Below are 19471 nucleotides of genomic sequence, written 5' to 3' on the forward strand. Positions count from 1 at the left end.
CTGAAGTACCTTTACCTTCTGTATGTTTATAAAAGAAAAAGCTTTTCTAGTACAGTAACAGTACATTCTTTTCAACACCATTACAGATTTCATTTTCTTAACACAGAAACCAAAAGTTTGTCTTTAGGAAGCGTGTAACTCTCTTCTTATCAGAGTCAAACTCAAATTGCTTTCTTCCACTGAAGAAATAAAGGAAGTCTAGAAAAAAAAAAAAACAAAACCAAACATAAAAACCAAACCCAGATGAATTACGGTATTGCAGAAATGAGATTAATACACTTTAACAACAACCCCAGAGAGCTCAAAGAAACCTTTGGATACAATTATGCTGCCAACAGCATCTACTCCCAGGTGTAACCTCTGCAAAACATGGCCCAGCAGCATGGAGACACGCCACAGCAAACCAGCCATGCACGTGCTGCATCATGTACTTGATGAACCCCACAAGGTCACTCTACAATAGATGTATCCTGAGCATTTCTTCAGTTTAAAGTATCTGCTCTTAAACACCAGCTGTGCTGAACCCTCCCAGGAGGGCATTTCCAGCCCTCCTGGTAGGTACTGCACAGACCAGAGTGTGGCACAGAGCACAGCAAGGTGTGAGCAGGTGTTGCTTGATGGGTGCTGCCAGATTCCACGCAGGGAGGGAGGGTTCCAGCCTGGGCTAGCCAAGTCCACACTGCCCTCTTGGGAGTGAAGTCTCTCAGCACCACATGTGAGACTCATTCAGGAGGAAGTAAGATTTGCTGTGGAACAATGAACATGCATGGGCTTGGATGAGCAGCAGATGAGGAGCAAGGAGGCAACTGGGAAGTTGTGACATGTGGCAGTGTGAATATATCCTTGAGTCTAGTCCAGTGTTTCCATGCCTAAGGGACATTCGCCCTCCTGCAGGAGAAGCTGGTGCTGACTGTTTTCCGTCTGAGGGCCAGGCTGTGATGGGTACACCTTATGTCGTTGAGATGCCACTGTGCTGAGTGTCAGTCTTCACGGTGTGATGTGCACATCAGCATGAACACAGATACAACTCTCCCTCAGAGCTGGCCTTTCCAGATGTGGAGCTGTCACCAAAGATCCATCACCATCTTTCAAGCAGGTAAAGTGAGGTATGGGAGTGTTATGTGACTGCTTCAGGGTCTTGTTGGTCATACTGTGAGTTCTGACCAGCAAGAAGAAGTACCTGTCTCTGCCCAAGTGCTTTCAGCCCTATCACATTGAGCATTTCATACAGACTTTAGCAAGGAGTGTTACTCACTTTCATGTTGAAAAACAGCATCAATCTTCCCATTAATTCCTGGAAATTCATCTCTTATCAGTAATGACTTCCTATCCATAGACTGACTTCTTTTATCATAACTGAGAAAAATTATAAACAAACAGGAGTCAGTGAAACCTGCAAACAACTCATGATTAATTCCTCTCAGCTAATTATCTTCTACCTATCAACAGATAAGCAAGTTCCCTGAAGATTTTCAGTGTCATTTGGTAGTGTAGAAAGAGACACAATTTACCATAAATTAATTATTACTTTATTAGCTGCACTGAATGAATTATTCACTTCTATTTACTCCACCTAAGAATACCTAATATTGGAACCATCACCATAAATATTTTATTTTTTCTAAGAGACCATGCCTAAAGGAGCAATAGATAATAGATTATAAAAAGTTTTCTTTCATGTTGTATCTCGGTAAGATATGTTTATCAGGAAAAATCTGGGCTTTTTCTGAAGTTAAGTCAATGTATTCAAGTTACTTACAGAAAGATATTACATTTTTGGTGAGGTGCAGTTTATCAATCAGTGCTGGAACAAGAAGGTTTGTGAAAGCTTTTCCCTTCTATAATTTGCTTAGCAGGAGATTTAATGATCAAATTCTTCATCATTCAAGTTACAAGAGTTTGACCTAAAATGTGGAAGTCTGATTTTGTGTTTAAACTACAGATATGTGGCTGAATTGTTACTCTAGGGTGATCTCTGTATATACAATCATTTGGGTATTCTGGTGGAAGGAAAGAGAAGTTTTGTTCATCTAAAATAATTCAGGTTATTTAGTGCTTCCATTACAGGAGCACCTCCTTCAGCTGTTAGAAATCTATGTCCTGTAAGACAAACTTGAGCAGTAGGGATGGGATTGAAAAGAAAGGATTAACAACCATGCACAGCAGATAATTCTTTTCAGTACATGGCATTTATCAGCAACTTTATGAAACTGTTAGTCACTGGAAAGTGGGTGACATTCTCCTTCAAAGTCCACAGAAACATATTTGATGTGTGAATAGGGAACTTCTGCCTGCTTTCCTGAGATGACTTGTGGAGCTGTACAATGGCTTTCTAACCATGACAGCAAAATGAAAACAAACAAACAAATAAACTGTTAAATGAACAAAAAGGATAACTAAAAGCACTGTTCCACCTCCCTTCAAATATTTTCCAAAGCCAGTTGTGACACTGAAAGAGATCACCAGAAGTGTCTGACTAATGCATCCTAAATCATGACAGGATATTGATCATGTGCCTATGTTTGCTTCTATTTAGAGAAATAGCACAGGAAATATTACCTCCAAAATTTGTCTGCCATGAAGTAATATGTTTTCCCCTCAATTCCATTATGAAAAGCAGCATCAATTTTGGTAACATCCTTTGAAAAGCCCAGGGTGTAGAGTTTTTGAGGGTATCCAGGAAGTATGTGATCTCCTCTCACCACCCAGAATTCATTCCCTATTAAGAAAAGTTGATAACAACATGTTGTGAGAATCTTCTTCTGGGAATGACACAATCTTTTTCATGAAAGGTGATGGTTACTTGAAAATAATCATTGAACTTGAAAATAACTGAAAACAGAGTCCAAAAAATTGCAATAGTTCTCCGCATTACTTTTTTTGAAAACTGGAATTTCAGTCTTTCTTCATACTAATGCTAGTATCATTCTTAAATTCAATAGAAAATTTTCCAGAAGAAAAGTAATGTCATTTATTTTGGCAGGGAAAATTTTCAATGTGGATATTAAAAAATAAGATTTTCTTTAACTTGGATGAAAATTTTATTATTCCTGTGATTGAAACACACCAATCTATTGGACTAGATTCAAGATTGTGGAATCCTGCAGAAAGAGCTTAACTGGTTTTGAAGCCAGATGCAAACTCTCTGGGCTAACTGGGAAGACAACATGGGAAAACAAAAAGACATTTTACCTTTGAAAATGACCATTTCATCTTTTTCAGGAATTTCATATGCAGCATCAACACCAGGTGGCAGCTGTGGCCAGAATGAAGATATCAACTCAAAATCAGCTGTTCTGACTGCTGGATGTTTGCGCCAAATATGCCTTGAGTAAATATAGAACAGGTTTTAAATAAAATTGGGTTCACACACACTAATGCATGCAACCACATTATGGCAACAAGGGCAGTATTTATCTGATTAAATCTGCATTCTCTGTAAACTTAATGTAAAGACAGTTATTTCCATGGCGGGATTGCTCTCTTCTTGATGCAGACATCTAAAATGCTCAGAAGAACGGTTTTGTCCAAACATTTCTTTCCCCTTATGCAGAAGAGGAGCTTAGAGAGACGTGTTTCACAAGGCTGATATGCTGTAAGGCTTTGGTAACAAAAGCCCAGTTTTCCTTTCCTTTTATTAGTACACTGAATCCTCACTACAGGGGCTCTTCAAGCAGGTATTTTGTCAGGGCTGGTAATTCCTCAGCTCTCCCAAAGCAAGGATAGCAAAGGGGGTATGAAGTGTCCCAGAGCAGCTGATGTGTTTTGCCAAAGCTGAACTCTCCCAGATGCTGAACACTTGGGACTTGCTTACAGCCTAAAGTGAAAACAGCACATATGTGCAGAGAAGCCATTTTCCCTCAGTCTATTCACAGCATCCCCTGTTCCAAAGGTCATCCTCCTCCTTATTGATATCTCTCTTCATTTCTCCACCACCCTCTTTGTTTTAGTTTCCTACCTCTTCTCCTGATTCCCTCTCTTGTCTTCCTGTTTAAAATGGCTGATATTCTAATTAATTTTTCTGTGCTGTGGGGCATAATTTAAAAACCGACACTCAGATATTCTACTTTCAGAAGCTGACTTACTTGTCTTTAAAGAACATTATTTCTCCACGGAAAGTTGTGACAGCATCAAAAGTTAGATTGGAGCTGCAGCTGTTTGGCAGTGCAGGATCTTTTGACTCAGCTGGGTCTTTTATCTCAGTGGATTCCCCTTGATCATTGTTTGTGTTAGGAGATGATCCTAAAAGAAGCAGTTTATGGAAGAAATTATAGTGTGAACTCATTGAGGTACATCCAGTACACAAAAATGTTACTAAATGGTATCTGAGGTCTTTGAAATTATAAGCAGTAGTTGAAGAAAAATGCTGAATTACCATAGAGGTACTGTATGCCAGTAATATCATCCTGATGAAGAAGGAGTACTGAAGGGTCAAATTTCCTGTAAACTGGATACATCAGAGCATTGGGGTCTTTGGAATGGGAAAGTCCCAGTGAATGGCCAAACTCATGGGCAGCAACGTAGAACAGATTTGTGCCTGAAAACATCAAACAAAACACATAATATGAGAGCTGTGTCTTTCTATTTGCCCTGAATAACAGGAAGGGCATAAGGTAGGTCACAAGAACTGCTTGCCCAAGCAAATGAGCTTCTTGTGGGAAATTCAGTTGGAGAAGAAATTCTGATCAGAAGTAAAAAAACTGAATCATTATAGCAGAGTGCAAGGAAATAGTCTGTAGAAATAGTCTGATCCTGTAGAATTCAGTGTGGAAGAAGGACCCTGGGCCAGTGCAAGTGAGGTAACTGTGTAGGAAGAGGTTTGAGGAGTGGAAAGAAATGGGGCTTTCATGCATACCAGTGTATGGTAGAAGCTGAGCTGGGGCCTTAACATCTTAAACATGAGGCTCAGAGCTTTTTATAGCTATGCAAACCATATACTCCTTCAAATCAGTGGTGATTTAAACATTTCTTAAGGAAGAGAGGAAACAGACACTGCACCCTGGATTCCATGTGCAACTTGCTTCAGGAAGGGCTTGGAGAAGGAGGACTAAATTACCTACCCTCTGTGCTTTTGCTCCATGTTTCGTCCTCATCGAAGTGAGCATCTCCACCAAAGCCCTTGCCAGGTGCATAGGCATGGGCAAGGGAGCCTCCCGGGCCATCAAAGGGGATGAAGTCATTGTGACCTGAGAAGCAAACCCCAAACACAGCTGACTGGGGGTTTATGCACACACTGAGCAGCCCATAGCAGGTATAGATCCAGTGAACTACCTGCAGCTCCCTAAATTTTTTTCCTCCTTGTCTTCATCTGCCTCTGTGCCCTGCCCCAAAGTCTGCCATGAGTTGTAACCATAGCAGCTAGAGCAAGAACTGTATTTTTTCTGTCTGCTTGTTCAACTGGGTGTTGACCTCCACATGTGCTTTGTATGGGAGAAATCATTCCAGGTCAACTGCACCATGTAGGCAGTAATTTGGCAATAACATTGCAATCGTTACATAGAGATTTACCTCTGGCTGCAAAGGAGATCATTATGTCTGCATCACCTCTGTCCTTCTTGATGAACCTCAGCGGGGTCACACTGCTCCAAACACTTAACGCCTTCCTGATGGCTGCATGGACATCTGCTGGACTCAGGTCCGGTGTGTGGTTTACTATCCTTCAAAATGCAGGAGAGAACAAGTTGTGTTACTACCACTCACCCTGTACTTCACACTGTCTTGACATGAAGAATTCCACTGTGATTACCTGTATGTCAGGACTTGTTTTGTCCATTTTGGCTCTCCTGCAAAGGTGGAGAATCCAGCCACGTCAGGGAATCCACAGCGGTGTTTCTGTACCAAGTCCAAAGTGCCAGAATCCAGTTTCCCTGTCACCTCCAGCCCAAAGAATTCCTGCATTTCTTTTAGTTTTTCAGTCATTGCATTGTTTCTTTTCCAAACAAAAGGTTCTGCGTCTTTCTTAAAGCCATAGTAATTTTCTAGGTACTTCTAATGGAAAAACAAAACAAAACTCAAAACTTAGAACAATCAATGATGTTTGCTTTTGAAGCTTATGAGATATTAAACTAATATCAGTCAGTCATGTGTCTTTGCTACTTTTCTTTCTGTTCTATGGCAGAATGGATAATAGCTTGTATAAATATTTTTCTCCTAATGGTGTTTTAAAAATTGCATTATCACTATAAATATTTTGTAGTTGTAAAAATACATTTTAAATTAGCATTTGTTCAAAAGATTATTTTCTGATAATGTGCCTTCCACCTACCCTGCCCCCCAAGGTTACCTACAGTCCTTTGGAGGAAGTAATTTGAAATACATAACTGAATATGAAATTTCAGTAGTTGTATCCTGTTTCCCCACAATTTAGACAGTAATAGTTTGGAAAAATATACTATACTTACTTCATGAACAGTTATGTTTCATAATATCACAAGTCACATAAATAACCACATTTCCACCTGAACTACAAACCCACCCTAGACTGATTCAGGAGTTTAATTATTTGTAGAATTTACACAGAGTGAATGCATCATTGGATTTAATTGATCTCTTAAAAAAAGTATAATAAGATGATGCTTAAGTAGCATTTGTCATCACACATCCATTTTGAGAAATATTCAATCAGTTATTTATTCTACTTGCTCTTTGTCTGCCCTATACTGGTTACACAGACTGCTGTGGATGCTTAACAGTACCTCAATAACTCCCCAGAGCTCTACCTTCCTCACCTGGATAAGCTGCATGTCTTCTTCCTTTGTCTGCTTTGTATTTGCAGGAAAAGCACAAGAAAGTGCTACACATAATAATAGAAGAAATGGGAGATTTCCCATTCTCATTTCCACTAGCCTTTGTAGAAGTCTTTTTTCTAGTCTGCCACACACCTGCTTCACCTTTATATAGTATTTTTTTGCTTTATAAAGCTTTCCAATGCCTGACTCACTGATTCTCACAATGCCTAGTTAGCAACAGAACATGCAAAACAAGAGTTTTACCATAAAACAGATCAGTGCTGTCTTTCATCCGGTTCCACCCTTGTGCAGGTTTTGCAACATGGAAATATGATTAATGAGAAGATAATAGACCTGTAGTTCTTTTTTATGAGCTTATTAACCTTTTAATTGTTAAAATGTAGTCTTACTCTCCAAAACATAAAGCATATAACTTTAATGCTTTCCATTCAAAGATAATATTGATTTCAGAATGGTTGTTGAAGTGCCTAAAGGGATAAATATTCACAGAATGTTATGGGACTGTAGACTACAAACAGAAAAGTAGTTTTCTAGGTTTTTTTCCCAGGGGAGTTTACACCTTTTTTTTTTTGGAGGCTATTATGGTGCCACCATCTTTCTCTTTGGTTGAGTTACACTGCTATAACTCCTTGCTTTATGAAGCTGTGCTTTGTTTATGCTATTTTTCAAAACAGTTTGCACTTGGATGAAATGATCTTTTTTTTGCAAGAAAATGTGAGATTAACACAAAAAATGAAAGTAGTTTTCCCAGCATATATAAAAATTATAAAAAATTGAGCCAAGATGTTTTCATGCTACTTTTATTCAGCATTTTTCCTACTGTTCTCAGAGACTTGCCCGAAGACTTAATTTCAGATTCTCCTTCTTTGATACTTACTATAAGGTTTTAAAAAGCAATGAGATTTTCTGGATCAAACTCTTTGATGGCTGTCCTTGCCACAAAGAGTTTCCTCTGTTCTCCATTTCTGCCATTGGTGGTAAGAACTGCTGAGACTCAACAGCAGGCCCACTCTAGATTGGGTCCACTTTTTCTCCATGCCCAATCACTACCACAAATGAGGACAAAGCAGTGGGGATGGAAGTCCTGAAGAGAGATGTCTACTGCCATTCAAGACAGTCTTACGTATCCGAGACTTCTGTGTGGGGCTGACACAGGATTTTGGGTAAGCCTGTAGCACTGAGGAGCAGGTGAGACTTTGAATGTGCAGAGAGATAAACCCCCTTCCACAGAGCTGCCAGGATAACAGAGATGTGAAAGGAGAGTTTATAAATATATTGTACACTAGAGGTGTTTGCTGAAATTATTTCCTGCTGAGAGTACTGTGTTGGTACCAGAAGGATCCCCAGAGCACAGCATGCCTGCGACCATCCACAGGCAGGACATGAGGGATTGCTAGGTCTGGGCAGGTGAAAAGAGCAAGGCAAGGCTGGGGTGACTCCACAGGGGTTATCTGGTCACTGAGGACTGAACTCCTACCCTAAGAGTAGACATTTACCTGAGGCATTTCCATTAGGGAAAAAAGCCTCTCTGTAGTCCTGGAAGGAGATGGACAGGGAATGACCAAAAACAGACCAGCTGAGTCAAGGAGAAGCAATCCCCTGAGGGAGCTTTTGGTAATGACTCCCTTGTGAGGTGTACCAGAGTGGGTGAGATGAATCCAAAAATTGGTGCAGAGTTCTCCTGTACAGTTTACACACTGACAGTACCTCTCTGCAGAAATAGCTTCTGGTACTTACAGCCACATACAGCCTTTCAACTCTTTTTTCTTTTCCCTCAGTGTCTCCATGTTTACTAGAATGAAGAAGTAACTTTCCAGCCTGTAGGTCTTGAATTTTCATCCCTCATCTTTCTAATGAGAGGGCTACTAAAAGGCATCAAAACCACCTAGGAAGGTATTAATGAAGTTTATATAGTTTGCTGATTATCAGCTTTCTCAAGCACATACTTTTGCTACTCTGTCAACCTCTTTCTCACTTGTCTTGATACTATTCTCCATTTCTCTCAGGAGATCAACCACCTAGAATATGCCTCACAAAGAAAATTCCATTATCACAGAGACTTTCTTTGATGTTGTTCTTTGAGGTGACTTTATCCAGAAGTAACACAATATATAATGCCTATCTCTGGTTTCAGCTTAAAGAAGTCAGTGTGAAAAATACTATATTCTCCTTTTTACAACCTGTAAAGTTGTCTGGGCAAGCTCCTAGGATTGCCCTTATCTCTTCCTCTTCTGGAATTAATCTTCTGCCTTGGATGCATTCCCATAGCCCACCCTAAGACATATAACACAAGACATAACATACAACACAATATGTTTATTGTCATTATTATTAACCTTAACACAAAGGTTATTGCTAATTCACAGTTCATTAAAACTAATGAATTATGTAGTACAGAGGCAAAAAAAGAACATCTCTTAGAGCCTCAATAGGATGAAACTAAGTTGTCTTGTTGTACAAAGCCAAGGGCTTAATTACTCAGAGCTTGAAATTCTCCTCTCTGCTGCCTTATGTACCCTCAGTGTCCTGGCCAGGCTGAACTCTGGTAGCATTATAGGACCTGTGGCCAAAACCTGGGAGAGCAGCTCTGTGCAGGGGAAACTTCTGAGCTGTAAAACTGCAATTTCAGCCTGTGCTGCCATGAACATTGCTTAACTCAGTGCCTTTGGCACCTCCTTCCTGGCTGTGCTGCAAACTCTCAGACCTGGCAGCACAATCCTAGCCTCAAAAATATCTTACTGCTGACAAAGATGAGTGTGTGACCTACTTCTGGCTTTTATATAACAGCTGTGGGTCTCCAGCATGGTAATGCTGATTCCCTGGCAGCATCCAGTGTTCCAGTTCCAGTCAGCTTGCACATGGGTCACCCTTGCTCTCTGTCAGCAAAGTCATTAAGGGATTTTTGCCTGAGATTTCATGTGCAAGGGAGTGGGTCTAGGTCAACTGTTGTACAGTCAAGAATTTTAGAGGTAACAGGTTATATTTGTGACTCTAATTTGCATACCTGCTCTTGGATTCCAAGTAAAGTTCCTATTCATACAGAACAAATACTTGAAATTACGTTTATGGATAAATTTGCCCTGCTGGCAACCAAGAGGCCTTTAATTCCAGCAATAATTTATGAGTTATAACAAAATCATGGTTACAAGAAACCTTCTCTTGTTCACTGAGTGTATACAGGCAGCTCCAGCATTCCTGCTTCTGAAGTTTCCAACATCATCTGAGCTACGTCTTTCATTTGCCGGGAACTTCTTTGCTTTTCCCAAACTGAAATTAGTTTTGTTTCATTTCAAAGTTTAAGACATTAACAAAGCAGAAATACAGATAGAAATTCCATGATTGACACATCTCACTAGTCCCCTTGTCTATGAAAATCCATGGCATGTTGTCATCCATTTCTGCTCCAGACTACACTTGCTACATTTTCCTTCACAGCTAAGTAAATATCACTCATTTTTCAGATATTGTGAGTTTAAGCTAATTAATACACAAAGGTGGAGGGAGTATTTTAATTTTGCTGTTTTCTAGATGTCATAACTAAAATAGTAGTACAAACCATATGCAGGAGAAATACTTTAATGTAAGTCATAGTAAACATCAACAGTGTTCTGCGTCACTGTTGCTGACATGTTCTTTTTAGTTCCTTCTTAACCACTTTCAAGTCTCAGATAGAAACCACAGCCTTAAGGTCTGATTTCTGAAGGTAGCTTTCATATACAATAAGGCATCTATTTAGGACATCAAAGTATCTTTTTAAATACTTTGTAGTCATTTTTTAAAATGAAAGGAATTAACTCCATTACTTGTGCACAAACAGTACTCACAACCACCCTGCCCAAGCCTGGAGGCATCTAAAGTCTTTGGACTGAAGTTTGTTCAGGATAGGCTATGTACAGAGCCAGAGCTATTGAGAAAGACACTGGGAGGTGTTGGGGCAACACCAGTTTTCCTGTGTCTCTGCCCTGCCTGGACTGCTGCCTGGTGAGCTCAGCCACTTTTCAGTCCATGACTTCACCATGGGTGAACTGCCCTTGTGGCAATGCTGAGCTGCTGTGTCCCTACTTGGCACAACAATAAGGACTGTTGTAAAAGTTAAAAGCAACTTTTAGGACATAGCCTGATTTTTGAAGTAGGTTGGTTTTAAACCTGGATTTAGAGGTACTTAGAGCATATCTAGCATGGCACATGCATGAGGAGAACATGGCAGAGATGAGATATTCCAAGACCACAAAATTATAGAATTGTTGGGGTAGAAAGGACCTTAAGGATAATCTCGTTCCAGCCCACCCGTGACAGGCTGGGACACCTTCCACTAGACCAGGTTGCTCAAAGCCCCATCCAACCTAGCATCATCTCTGCTGCCTGTCCTTGATCTTGTCTGTGAACACAGTGAGATGCTGGGCCTGTGGGTGCACTGGGAGACACATGGCTTCCAGTGGCCCTGGTGGATAGGGGGACAGGTGTTAGTATGCCTTTGATCAGATGTCTGAGGCAACGGCCCTTTTGTAACAAATCTTACCTCTGCCAAATGGTTTTGAGCTGTGGTAGCTGGAATACTGTCTTTGTCAGCCATTCCTCTCTTTCTGCTGGAGAAAGAGTAACAGCAAGTCAAATTCTTTGTACAACCACATCATCAGAGCAGTGTAAGAGATGGGATCAAATCCCTTCCAAGAGAGGATGGACTACAGCCAAGCTGTCTTTAAGCCCAAGTGGTGTTTAAACGCACTGAGCTATTGCCCTGTGAGAGGCACCCAGAAAAAGAGCATGGAGGAAGCCGATGTGCTTTTCTGTGTGTCACCACTCCTCCTCTGCAGCGTTCATCTGTGGTAGCTACATAAAAACCCTTGGCTTTTTTCTCTTATCATTTTGGCTCATTTGCTCTGACAAAGGGTTTTTGTTTCTGGTTTGTTGTTGAACATTGTCAGCTGGACTGCCAGCCCTGACTCCTTTTCCATGGCACATAGTTACAGATCAGGAGGGCTAATCCACTGACTCCCTGTGACCCTGTGATCATATCTCCATCACTTCCCATCTTGCCTGCATGCTCCTCTGTCCCCAAACTGGACACTTACCTTTCTCTCTGGTTGCTCATGTCCTGCAGTACCAGTGCCTCTATCCATTGAACCCACCCTGAGTGGCACTGGTGCACTGATCCTCTCAGCCCACTGCCATGCCTCCACCCCTGCCCTGACCCCTCTGTCCCTGAGCCAGGGGTCAGGGCAGGTGAGGCCATGGACTCCAGTCTCTCCCTTCAGACACTCTGGTGTAGGATCTCCTCTCACCTTTTATGCCTCCCCCTCACTGTTCTGTAGTGCCTTGTTTCTCTCTTTTGTCACCTGGGTACTTTCTAACTGCCTGTAAGAACTGCCCCTCTACTTCTCTTTAACTTTGCCCCCACAGACACTGAGCCCTGCTGAAAATGCTGATGGGTCCTGGTGCCATTCAGGCCTGTGTGTGTGGTTGTAGCAAATGCCTCGTCTCCAGTGGATTGAATCAGGACACAAGAACTGCTGAGCTCAAGCAAAATACTTTATTATTCAAAAACAACTTGATTAATAAATAGTTGGAGAATAAAATAAATTAAAACTGTACATTAGGTTTCATATTTTAAGGTTTTAAATTAGAGATGCCAAAGGCCATCATTTCAGACTCAGATGCACAGGAACAGCTGAATAACACTGCTTAAAATCAAGAAACATGAAAAACTCTTTCTGGTACAAATATACTCCTGCATCACTTAATATTTCTAACAATTAAACCAGCTGTTGCTTTTCATTATATGGATGAGTTTCTTCCTCTTGATGTCAACCTCGTACTGGTTCGATCCATGGAAAAAGTAGAAATATCCTAGAATTAGAAAAAAAAAGACAAATTAATAATTTTATATACCTATGGTTACACTCTCATTATTTCCTTGTGTGAGTTAAAAAGATCAAACTAAAAAATTAATATATGTATCAAAACATGTTTTTTTGGCTTTGGTAGGTGGTCTTTGGGGTTTTTTAAAATTGCATTTTAATTAATTTACCATTTTTCTGAAGGGCAGCATCAATTGGATAATCAATCCCTTGGAAGTCAGCAGCTATTTTTCTTGGATAGCCTCTTTCCATTGATTGGGTATTTTCATTGAAACTAAATAAAGAAATTGCATGGAAACAGAAAATAAGCATGTGACATTCAATGTTGAAACCAGATGGATTTTTTTAGAAAATATGTCTACTCTCAGCTGAAAATCCAGCACCTTCAATCTGTGACCTCATGGAGCTGTATAAATCCTGGCTGTGTGAATATTTACCTCTTCAGTAGCCTAGGTAAGTCTATTTTCAGAATATCAGATTAGAACATTTACTTTCATTCCCTGAGACTGAAAATAAGGCTGAATGGGGCTCATACTGAGTAATAATCTTAAATAATTATTCAAACATAATTATTTTTATTTTACAGCATACAATATATGAAGTGACCTCATAAGAGAAATGCAAACTTCAGGTGTAATAACACTCTTCCAAGATAGTATTACAGACTAATTATTAGGCTAAGATAACTGCTTAGCTGAACTGTTTCTTAGGAAGTAAATATTTTATTCTCCTTCTATAACTTTCTTCATTTGTCATTTCTAAATTTTACAGAGCACTTCTTCTTCTTAGTAACTATTTAATGAATACCTGACATGATGACAAAGTCTACTTGATTTATTGTTTGAATACTAATTATACTATATTATATTTTTTTACTAGCTCACACTGCTTCTTAATGAATAAACAAAACTCATTTGCCCCTTAATCACAGCCTGGTAAGAGTAAGTGAACACTCAGGTGTAACAGACTTTGTTTTATGAAAAGACCTGAGTAACTGAGCTGCAGCTTTTAGTGGCTGAGGAGACTGACAAAAAGAGGACATGAACTTCCTGTACAAATACTCATAGCACTTGATTTAAAAAGCTGTTTTGATAATCTCTTGTACAGAAGAAAGAAGAACCTTACCTCCAGTACTTGTTGCCAACAAAGAAATATGTTCTCTTGGTACTTTGGTCATGAACGGCTGCATCGATTTTCCCAACACTGGTGGGGAAGCCCAGGTTCTGAATGGGCTTGGGGAACCCTGATTCTATGCTGTAGCCACTGACAGCCCAGTACTGGTCATCTACAGGAAAACAGAAATAGTTATAAGCATTCTTGAGGAGTCTGATCTCCTTTTTGTCAAAGCCCCAGAGTTTTCCGTGTAGTAAACGCCACCAAACAGCACAGATGTCCAGCTGAAAACATTACCCATTTAGGGTGCACAGAAGTTTGAATATCTCACAGCTGTTGGATTTTCTGTTTTTTCAGAAATAGTCATTTATCACTATAATAGTTGTTAAAGTCTATTTTTTAGTCATTAAGAATATTATATACTCAATAATTAAAAGTCAGTATATTTTTTAGGTGTGTTTGTCATCTTTAAAAAAGTATTTAGATAATGTAATGATAAAGATAATTGTAGCAATCAATTTTGTCTCAGCTATGGTCTTCCCTCTCACTGACCAAAGGAAGTCCGTAGAACCATTGTGAAGCAGCATTAGTTAATGGCAGTAACATAATTTGTAAAATTTAAATGGACTTAAATATTAAGAATAGCCTCTATTAGTGGTAGTACTAGTATTAGAGTTAATATGAATATTAGCATAATATTCCTTCCATTCTGATTAAATGACATTAGCAGTATTGCTATAACTTCATGTATTCAGGAAAAATTGATGGAGATATAAAAGAAGTACCTTTAAAAAACAGCACTCGATCCCTCTTGTCAACCTCATACGCAGCATCAAAGCCAGATATCAGTGATGGCCAGAAGGAGGAGATGGTGTCATGCTCAATTTCTGAGAAATATGGACTTTTGCGCCAGACGTAGCTGATAGAAACAAAACCAGCAGTGCCTCATTGTCTGTACTTCATGAGGAGATCAAGGAGATAAATGTACTTTAGATCCTACAGTCTGTGTGCTGGAACCAGTGCTCCCTGTGAGGCAGAGATACATCCCCTTTTGGGATGCAGCCCTTCACTCTGCCCTGCTGAAGCTGACTGCTGTTTGCTCTCACCAGGCAGGATGTGCCCAGCCAGAACTCACTACAGCGCAGGGTCAGAGCGTGCCCGAAACAAGGCTACCCTGTAACAGCAGGGGCTCCCTGTAGACATTACTGGGCAATTGGTCAAGTGCAGAATCCTAGGTCAGAGTGACACTAAAAGTCACCAGTGACATTTTCCACACACAGGATGGTGTGATGAGGACAGTGCTGCATGTGAAGCAGCCGCAAGCTGAGGAGTGACACCGGAATTATTCAGCCTTGCACAATTTTAATAGACGTGGATGATGATGTATGATGGATTAAAACATTATACTCGTCACTAAACCATATTACTCACCCAGCCCAGGTGGGCTAGTAAAATTTTTCAATGTTGCCTCAACACTTACAGAAAGAAATATTTTCTTTGTAACCAAGAGAGGATAAATTCCTTGAACTGCACTTTATGCTTTGCCTTTGTGAGTCTCACAAAAAGATATTTCTGGAAATAAAAGCACTTACCTGCCTTTGAAGAACAGTGTTTCCCCACGGAGAGTAGTGATAGCGTCAAAAGTTAGATTAGGATCACAGTCATCTGGTCTTTGGGGTGGCTTGGAGGGTGTAATTTCTGTTGGTTCTTCCCTGGGAGGCATTTGAGTTGGTGCTTCTGCAGGTACCATTTCAGTTGGTTCTTGGGGGGGAAAAGCTTTTGTTGGAATTGCAGAAGGTTCCTTGGGGGGTCCTTTGGAAAATAAATAAGTATGGAATTGGAAGGTGGATCAGAGCAGGTCATGTCACAGCACTTCGAGCTGTACCATGTGAAGCCAAAAGTATAGGCAGCTGTCACATAACCACCCTTTTGTGGAAGATAAGAGGATTTAAGGCTATAGACATGGGCTGTTCCTCTGTTATCACTGGGTAAAGGCTCTTGGATATTTTGGCTAACTGGAAGGAATACAGTCTACAGATTCCATTTTGCAGTGTAGGCTGTTAGCCACAAAAACCCCAAGAGATTTGCCCAAAAATAATAACAGGAAATTAAATCTCAGTATCTTTCTTGTAGTAGGAAGTTCAGTACATTTCACCTGTTGGTAAACTTAATTATAAATAGTTGTCCATCATTCACCAGAAAATGATGCTTCTTGCTTACCATAGAGGGCTTGAATGCCATCAATGTCATCCTGATGAAGTTGATAATCCCTCGTATCCACAGCCATATATATAGGATACATCAAAGCACCAAAAACGTTGGAATGACTGAGACCTAGTGAGTGGCCCAGCTCATGGGCAGCAACGAGAAATAAGTTGTATCCTAAAAAAGATCCAGCACAAAGAACAAACACTAAATACATTTTTTACATGACAGTGGGATGCAGGCGCCATTATCTCATGTGAGATGCATCATCAGTGGTCTTAAAAAAATGGCAAAATTTAACTATGCCCAAGAAAGAGCTCTCTGTCCTCCTGGACAAGAAATGAGTTTTGAATTATGAGCATTGATTTCTTACTGGAAAACCACTCTAGGACAGTTTTTGTCCATGCTGCAGAATTTTTCCAACAAAGAATCAAGGTTTCTTTAATATTAATAACAATTGAAAAGCAGGTGAGAAGGTTTTAGTCACCTGATCAAATTTTGGGAACAGTAAATGACATAGAATTTCCTGGGTAACTACCTCACAAAACCAGTAACATGTAACATAATCCCTGGACACTGCTGGAAACCAGAACATTTCAGTGTTATATTTAATTTTATTTGCCAATGAATTCAAATTTTTTTCCTTTCTGGAAGTTAAAGATGAGCATCACTTTAAATCAGAAAAAAAGACCAAACTTAAGCAAAAACAAACAAACAAATGCGGGAGTTTATATTATGACTTTTAAGGTCACTATCCAAGGTGAAAATACCCTGTCTTTTGATGTCATGATTACCCAACATTGCTATTCCATGCTAACAATTTCCTTCACTGGAGCTGTAACTGCAGTCTGCATTAACTTCAAGGATCTGTTGTGACTGCATCCCAGACCAAAAAATGCAGAACTGTTTTACTAAATTATGCTAACGTTTTACATCTCAGTAAATACTGGAACTACTGCTATGGGATATGTGACTTTACAGCATCTTCAAGACAACACTTTCTAATTAAAAAACCAACACTTTCTAATAATTTAAGTTTGCCTACCACTATAGGTAGTAAATTTGGTCCAGTTTTCATCTTCATCAAAATGGGCATCTCCTCCAATCCCACTGCCAGGGGGGTAGGCATGAGCCAGAGTTCCTCCTGGACCGTCAAAGGAATAGAAGTCACCGTGAACTAAAAACAAGGGGGGAAAAAGGAATGCTTTTCATTATCTTGGCAAGAATAAGTGACAAGTAGTATGATTGTCTGAGAATAGAGTCTCCTTACATCCAGCTGCAAAGGAAATCATTATATCTGCTTGACCGCCATAGACCCTGGTGAATCTCAGAGGGGTGACACTGCTCCAGAGCTGGAAGGCTCTTGCAATTGCTTCCTCTACATCAGCTTGCAGCATGTCTGGAGTGTAGTTCAAAATCCTGAGAATTAAAGACAAAAGGAATTAGAAGCAAACAGATCACACGTGACTGGGACACACAGTATCAAGGTCAAATATTTTAGTGAGTGGTTACAATTATTTATGTGTCTCAAGTGGTTTATTTTCAAAATATTTTTATTGTATAACAGATGAAGATTTCACAGTTTTCCATCACGACTTTCAGAAACCCTATCATATATACTCAGTTGTATTCCTTCCATACACTGCGTATATTATTTAGCAGGCTATTAGTTAACTAATGTAAACTCCTATTTTGGTATTCTCATCACTATTTGGAAGCCTGAATAGTTCCCACATTCCTGTCCCTTTAATCCTGAATGGAGCTTTTATATGGAGAAGTACAGAAATAAATAGGAAAGAACCTGCTTGCCTTACTTCTGCCTAGCATTCCCAAAGCTCCCCAGTGGTGTGGAGGAAAACATGCTTTAAGGTATGTTACCGATAGGTCACATCTTCTTTCTTCCACCTGGGGCTGCGTGGGAAGGTGCTGTATGAACGGACGTCTGGTATTCCACATCTAGGCTGCTTCATCATGTCCAGTGTCTTCTGATTCAGCTCCCCAGTCATCTCTAGCCCAAAGAATTTCTGCATCTCTCGTATTTTGTCAGCCATCTGGTTGAGGTCCTTTGCTTTGAACAGAGAATGTTTCTCTTCTTTAAAATCATAGAAGTTTTCAAGATATTTCTGATAGGGAAGAAAAAGCAACAGTTTAGAATATAAAACTTTCTTTTCAAATGCAGAAATCTGGTTATAAAATATTCTACATCACTATTACATCCCTATGCTCATTTTCTCAATAAATTATTTCATCAGTTTTGTCTGTAATCTTTACCTTAGCAAATTGCACATCTTCTTTTTCCTTTTCTGGAGCCACTGGAAAAGCAGAGGAGCATATAAGATATAATAGCTCAAGGAAAAGAAGGATCCTTGTTTTCATCTTCATCTCCCTGTCCTACCAGCCCTTGCTAGAAGACCTCTCAATCTCTTTTTCCTCTGTCTAAGACTCACCAGTGTTTCACTATTTATATCAGTGCTGTGCTTGCTAAAGTCAATAATGGCATGACTCAGCTTATAACATCCTCTAATTTTCCACAGAAACACAGAAAACAAATTTGGGTTTAGAAGCAAGCAAACACATGACAGTTTACCTTGCCCAAAACCCCCTGATTTCGCAATCATATTATCAGACAGTATGTTGTTTTTTTCTTCATTCCTAAAGTGGCTGGACAAAAACTATGCCATTTTTCAGAGGTGCTGAAGTGACCTGGCTCTTTGTGAGGGTCAACAATCCTCATAATCCTCGTAATTCCTCATAGGACTTGAGAGGGGACCTCCAGAAACTGCCTTCAGTTTTCTGAATGTGGTTTGCATGCAGGACCTCAGCAAGCCAGGAAAGAACCCCTTCCTTTAGCCCATCTTGTACCTGATAATTTTAGTGACATAACCAATTATACAAAAAAATAGTTTCTCTTTTCTTGAACCTGACAGCCCAGCATTGTTACAGAACCATTATTTGTGCTGCTACCTGGCCCATGTGATCATGGATCTGGCCTCATCCCCTTATGTCCCTCACACCACAAAGTAAAAGTCTCCATAGAGCACCCTAGATCATATATCCTGGTCTGCATGGCCTATTAGCCAAGGGTGGTTTCACAACTAAAGAAGAAATGGCAGAAATTGCCCTACAGAACTACGGGCACTTTTGCGATAAAGAGTTTTCAGCAGAACATTTTAAAAAACTTCTTCAACATCAGATGGAAGGTGATGAGGATTTGTGCCATAGATTCCAAATTTCACAGTTTTCCAGAAGCCCTACTTTCAGTTTACGTGTCCTTTTCTGAACAGGGTGCACTTCACTTAATGGAGGGATTGCAGAACCACTGTCACTCAGATGTCTATTGACTGTCATTTCCGAGACATCCATCTTTGGAAGCAGAATTCTTCTGTGTTGACTTAATACCCACATGCATGTTCAAAAGGAGAAACACGAGCTAAAAATAATCCACTTCTTTTTGAACATGAGAAAAATAAGAAAAAGGGAACCACTTCGCCGGTGAGAAAAAACATATTGGAGACTTCATAAAAACAATCCTAGCACCACAGCAGC

At 39.9% G+C, this 19471-nt stretch overlaps 2 protein-coding genes across 2 annotated transcripts; both read right to left on the minus strand.

The window, feature by feature from the left end:
- On the minus strand, positions 1–6836 carry LOC134548601 (stromelysin-1-like). The gene is made up of 10 exons (XM_063393511.1): positions 6729–6836; positions 5747–5988; positions 5509–5657; positions 5061–5186; positions 4376–4537; positions 4086–4242; positions 3193–3326; positions 2560–2719; positions 1256–1356; positions 1–198 (listed from the first exon to the last, which is right to left on the minus strand). The coding sequence occupies exons 1-10, from the start codon at positions 6834–6836 to the stop codon at positions 98–100; spliced, it is 1440 nt and encodes a 479-aa protein (XP_063249581.1). The 3' UTR covers positions 1–97.
- A 5429-nt stretch (positions 6837–12265) lies between these two features.
- Positions 12266–18375, minus strand: LOC134549112 (stromelysin-1-like). The gene is made up of 10 exons (XM_063394561.1): positions 18197–18375; positions 17804–18048; positions 17196–17344; positions 16971–17102; positions 15941–16102; positions 15313–15532; positions 14506–14639; positions 13733–13892; positions 12778–12881; positions 12266–12596 (listed from the first exon to the last, which is right to left on the minus strand). The coding sequence occupies exons 1-10, from the start codon at positions 18305–18307 to the stop codon at positions 12496–12498; spliced, it is 1518 nt and encodes a 505-aa protein (XP_063250631.1). The 5' UTR covers positions 18308–18375; the 3' UTR covers positions 12266–12495.
- Positions 18376–19471: the final 1096 nt, after the last annotated feature.

Source organism: Prinia subflava, chromosome 3, assembly GCF_021018805.1.
Source record: "Prinia subflava isolate CZ2003 ecotype Zambia chromosome 3, Cam_Psub_1.2, whole genome shotgun sequence".
NCBI lineage: Eukaryota > Metazoa > Chordata > Aves > Passeriformes > Cisticolidae > Prinia > Prinia subflava.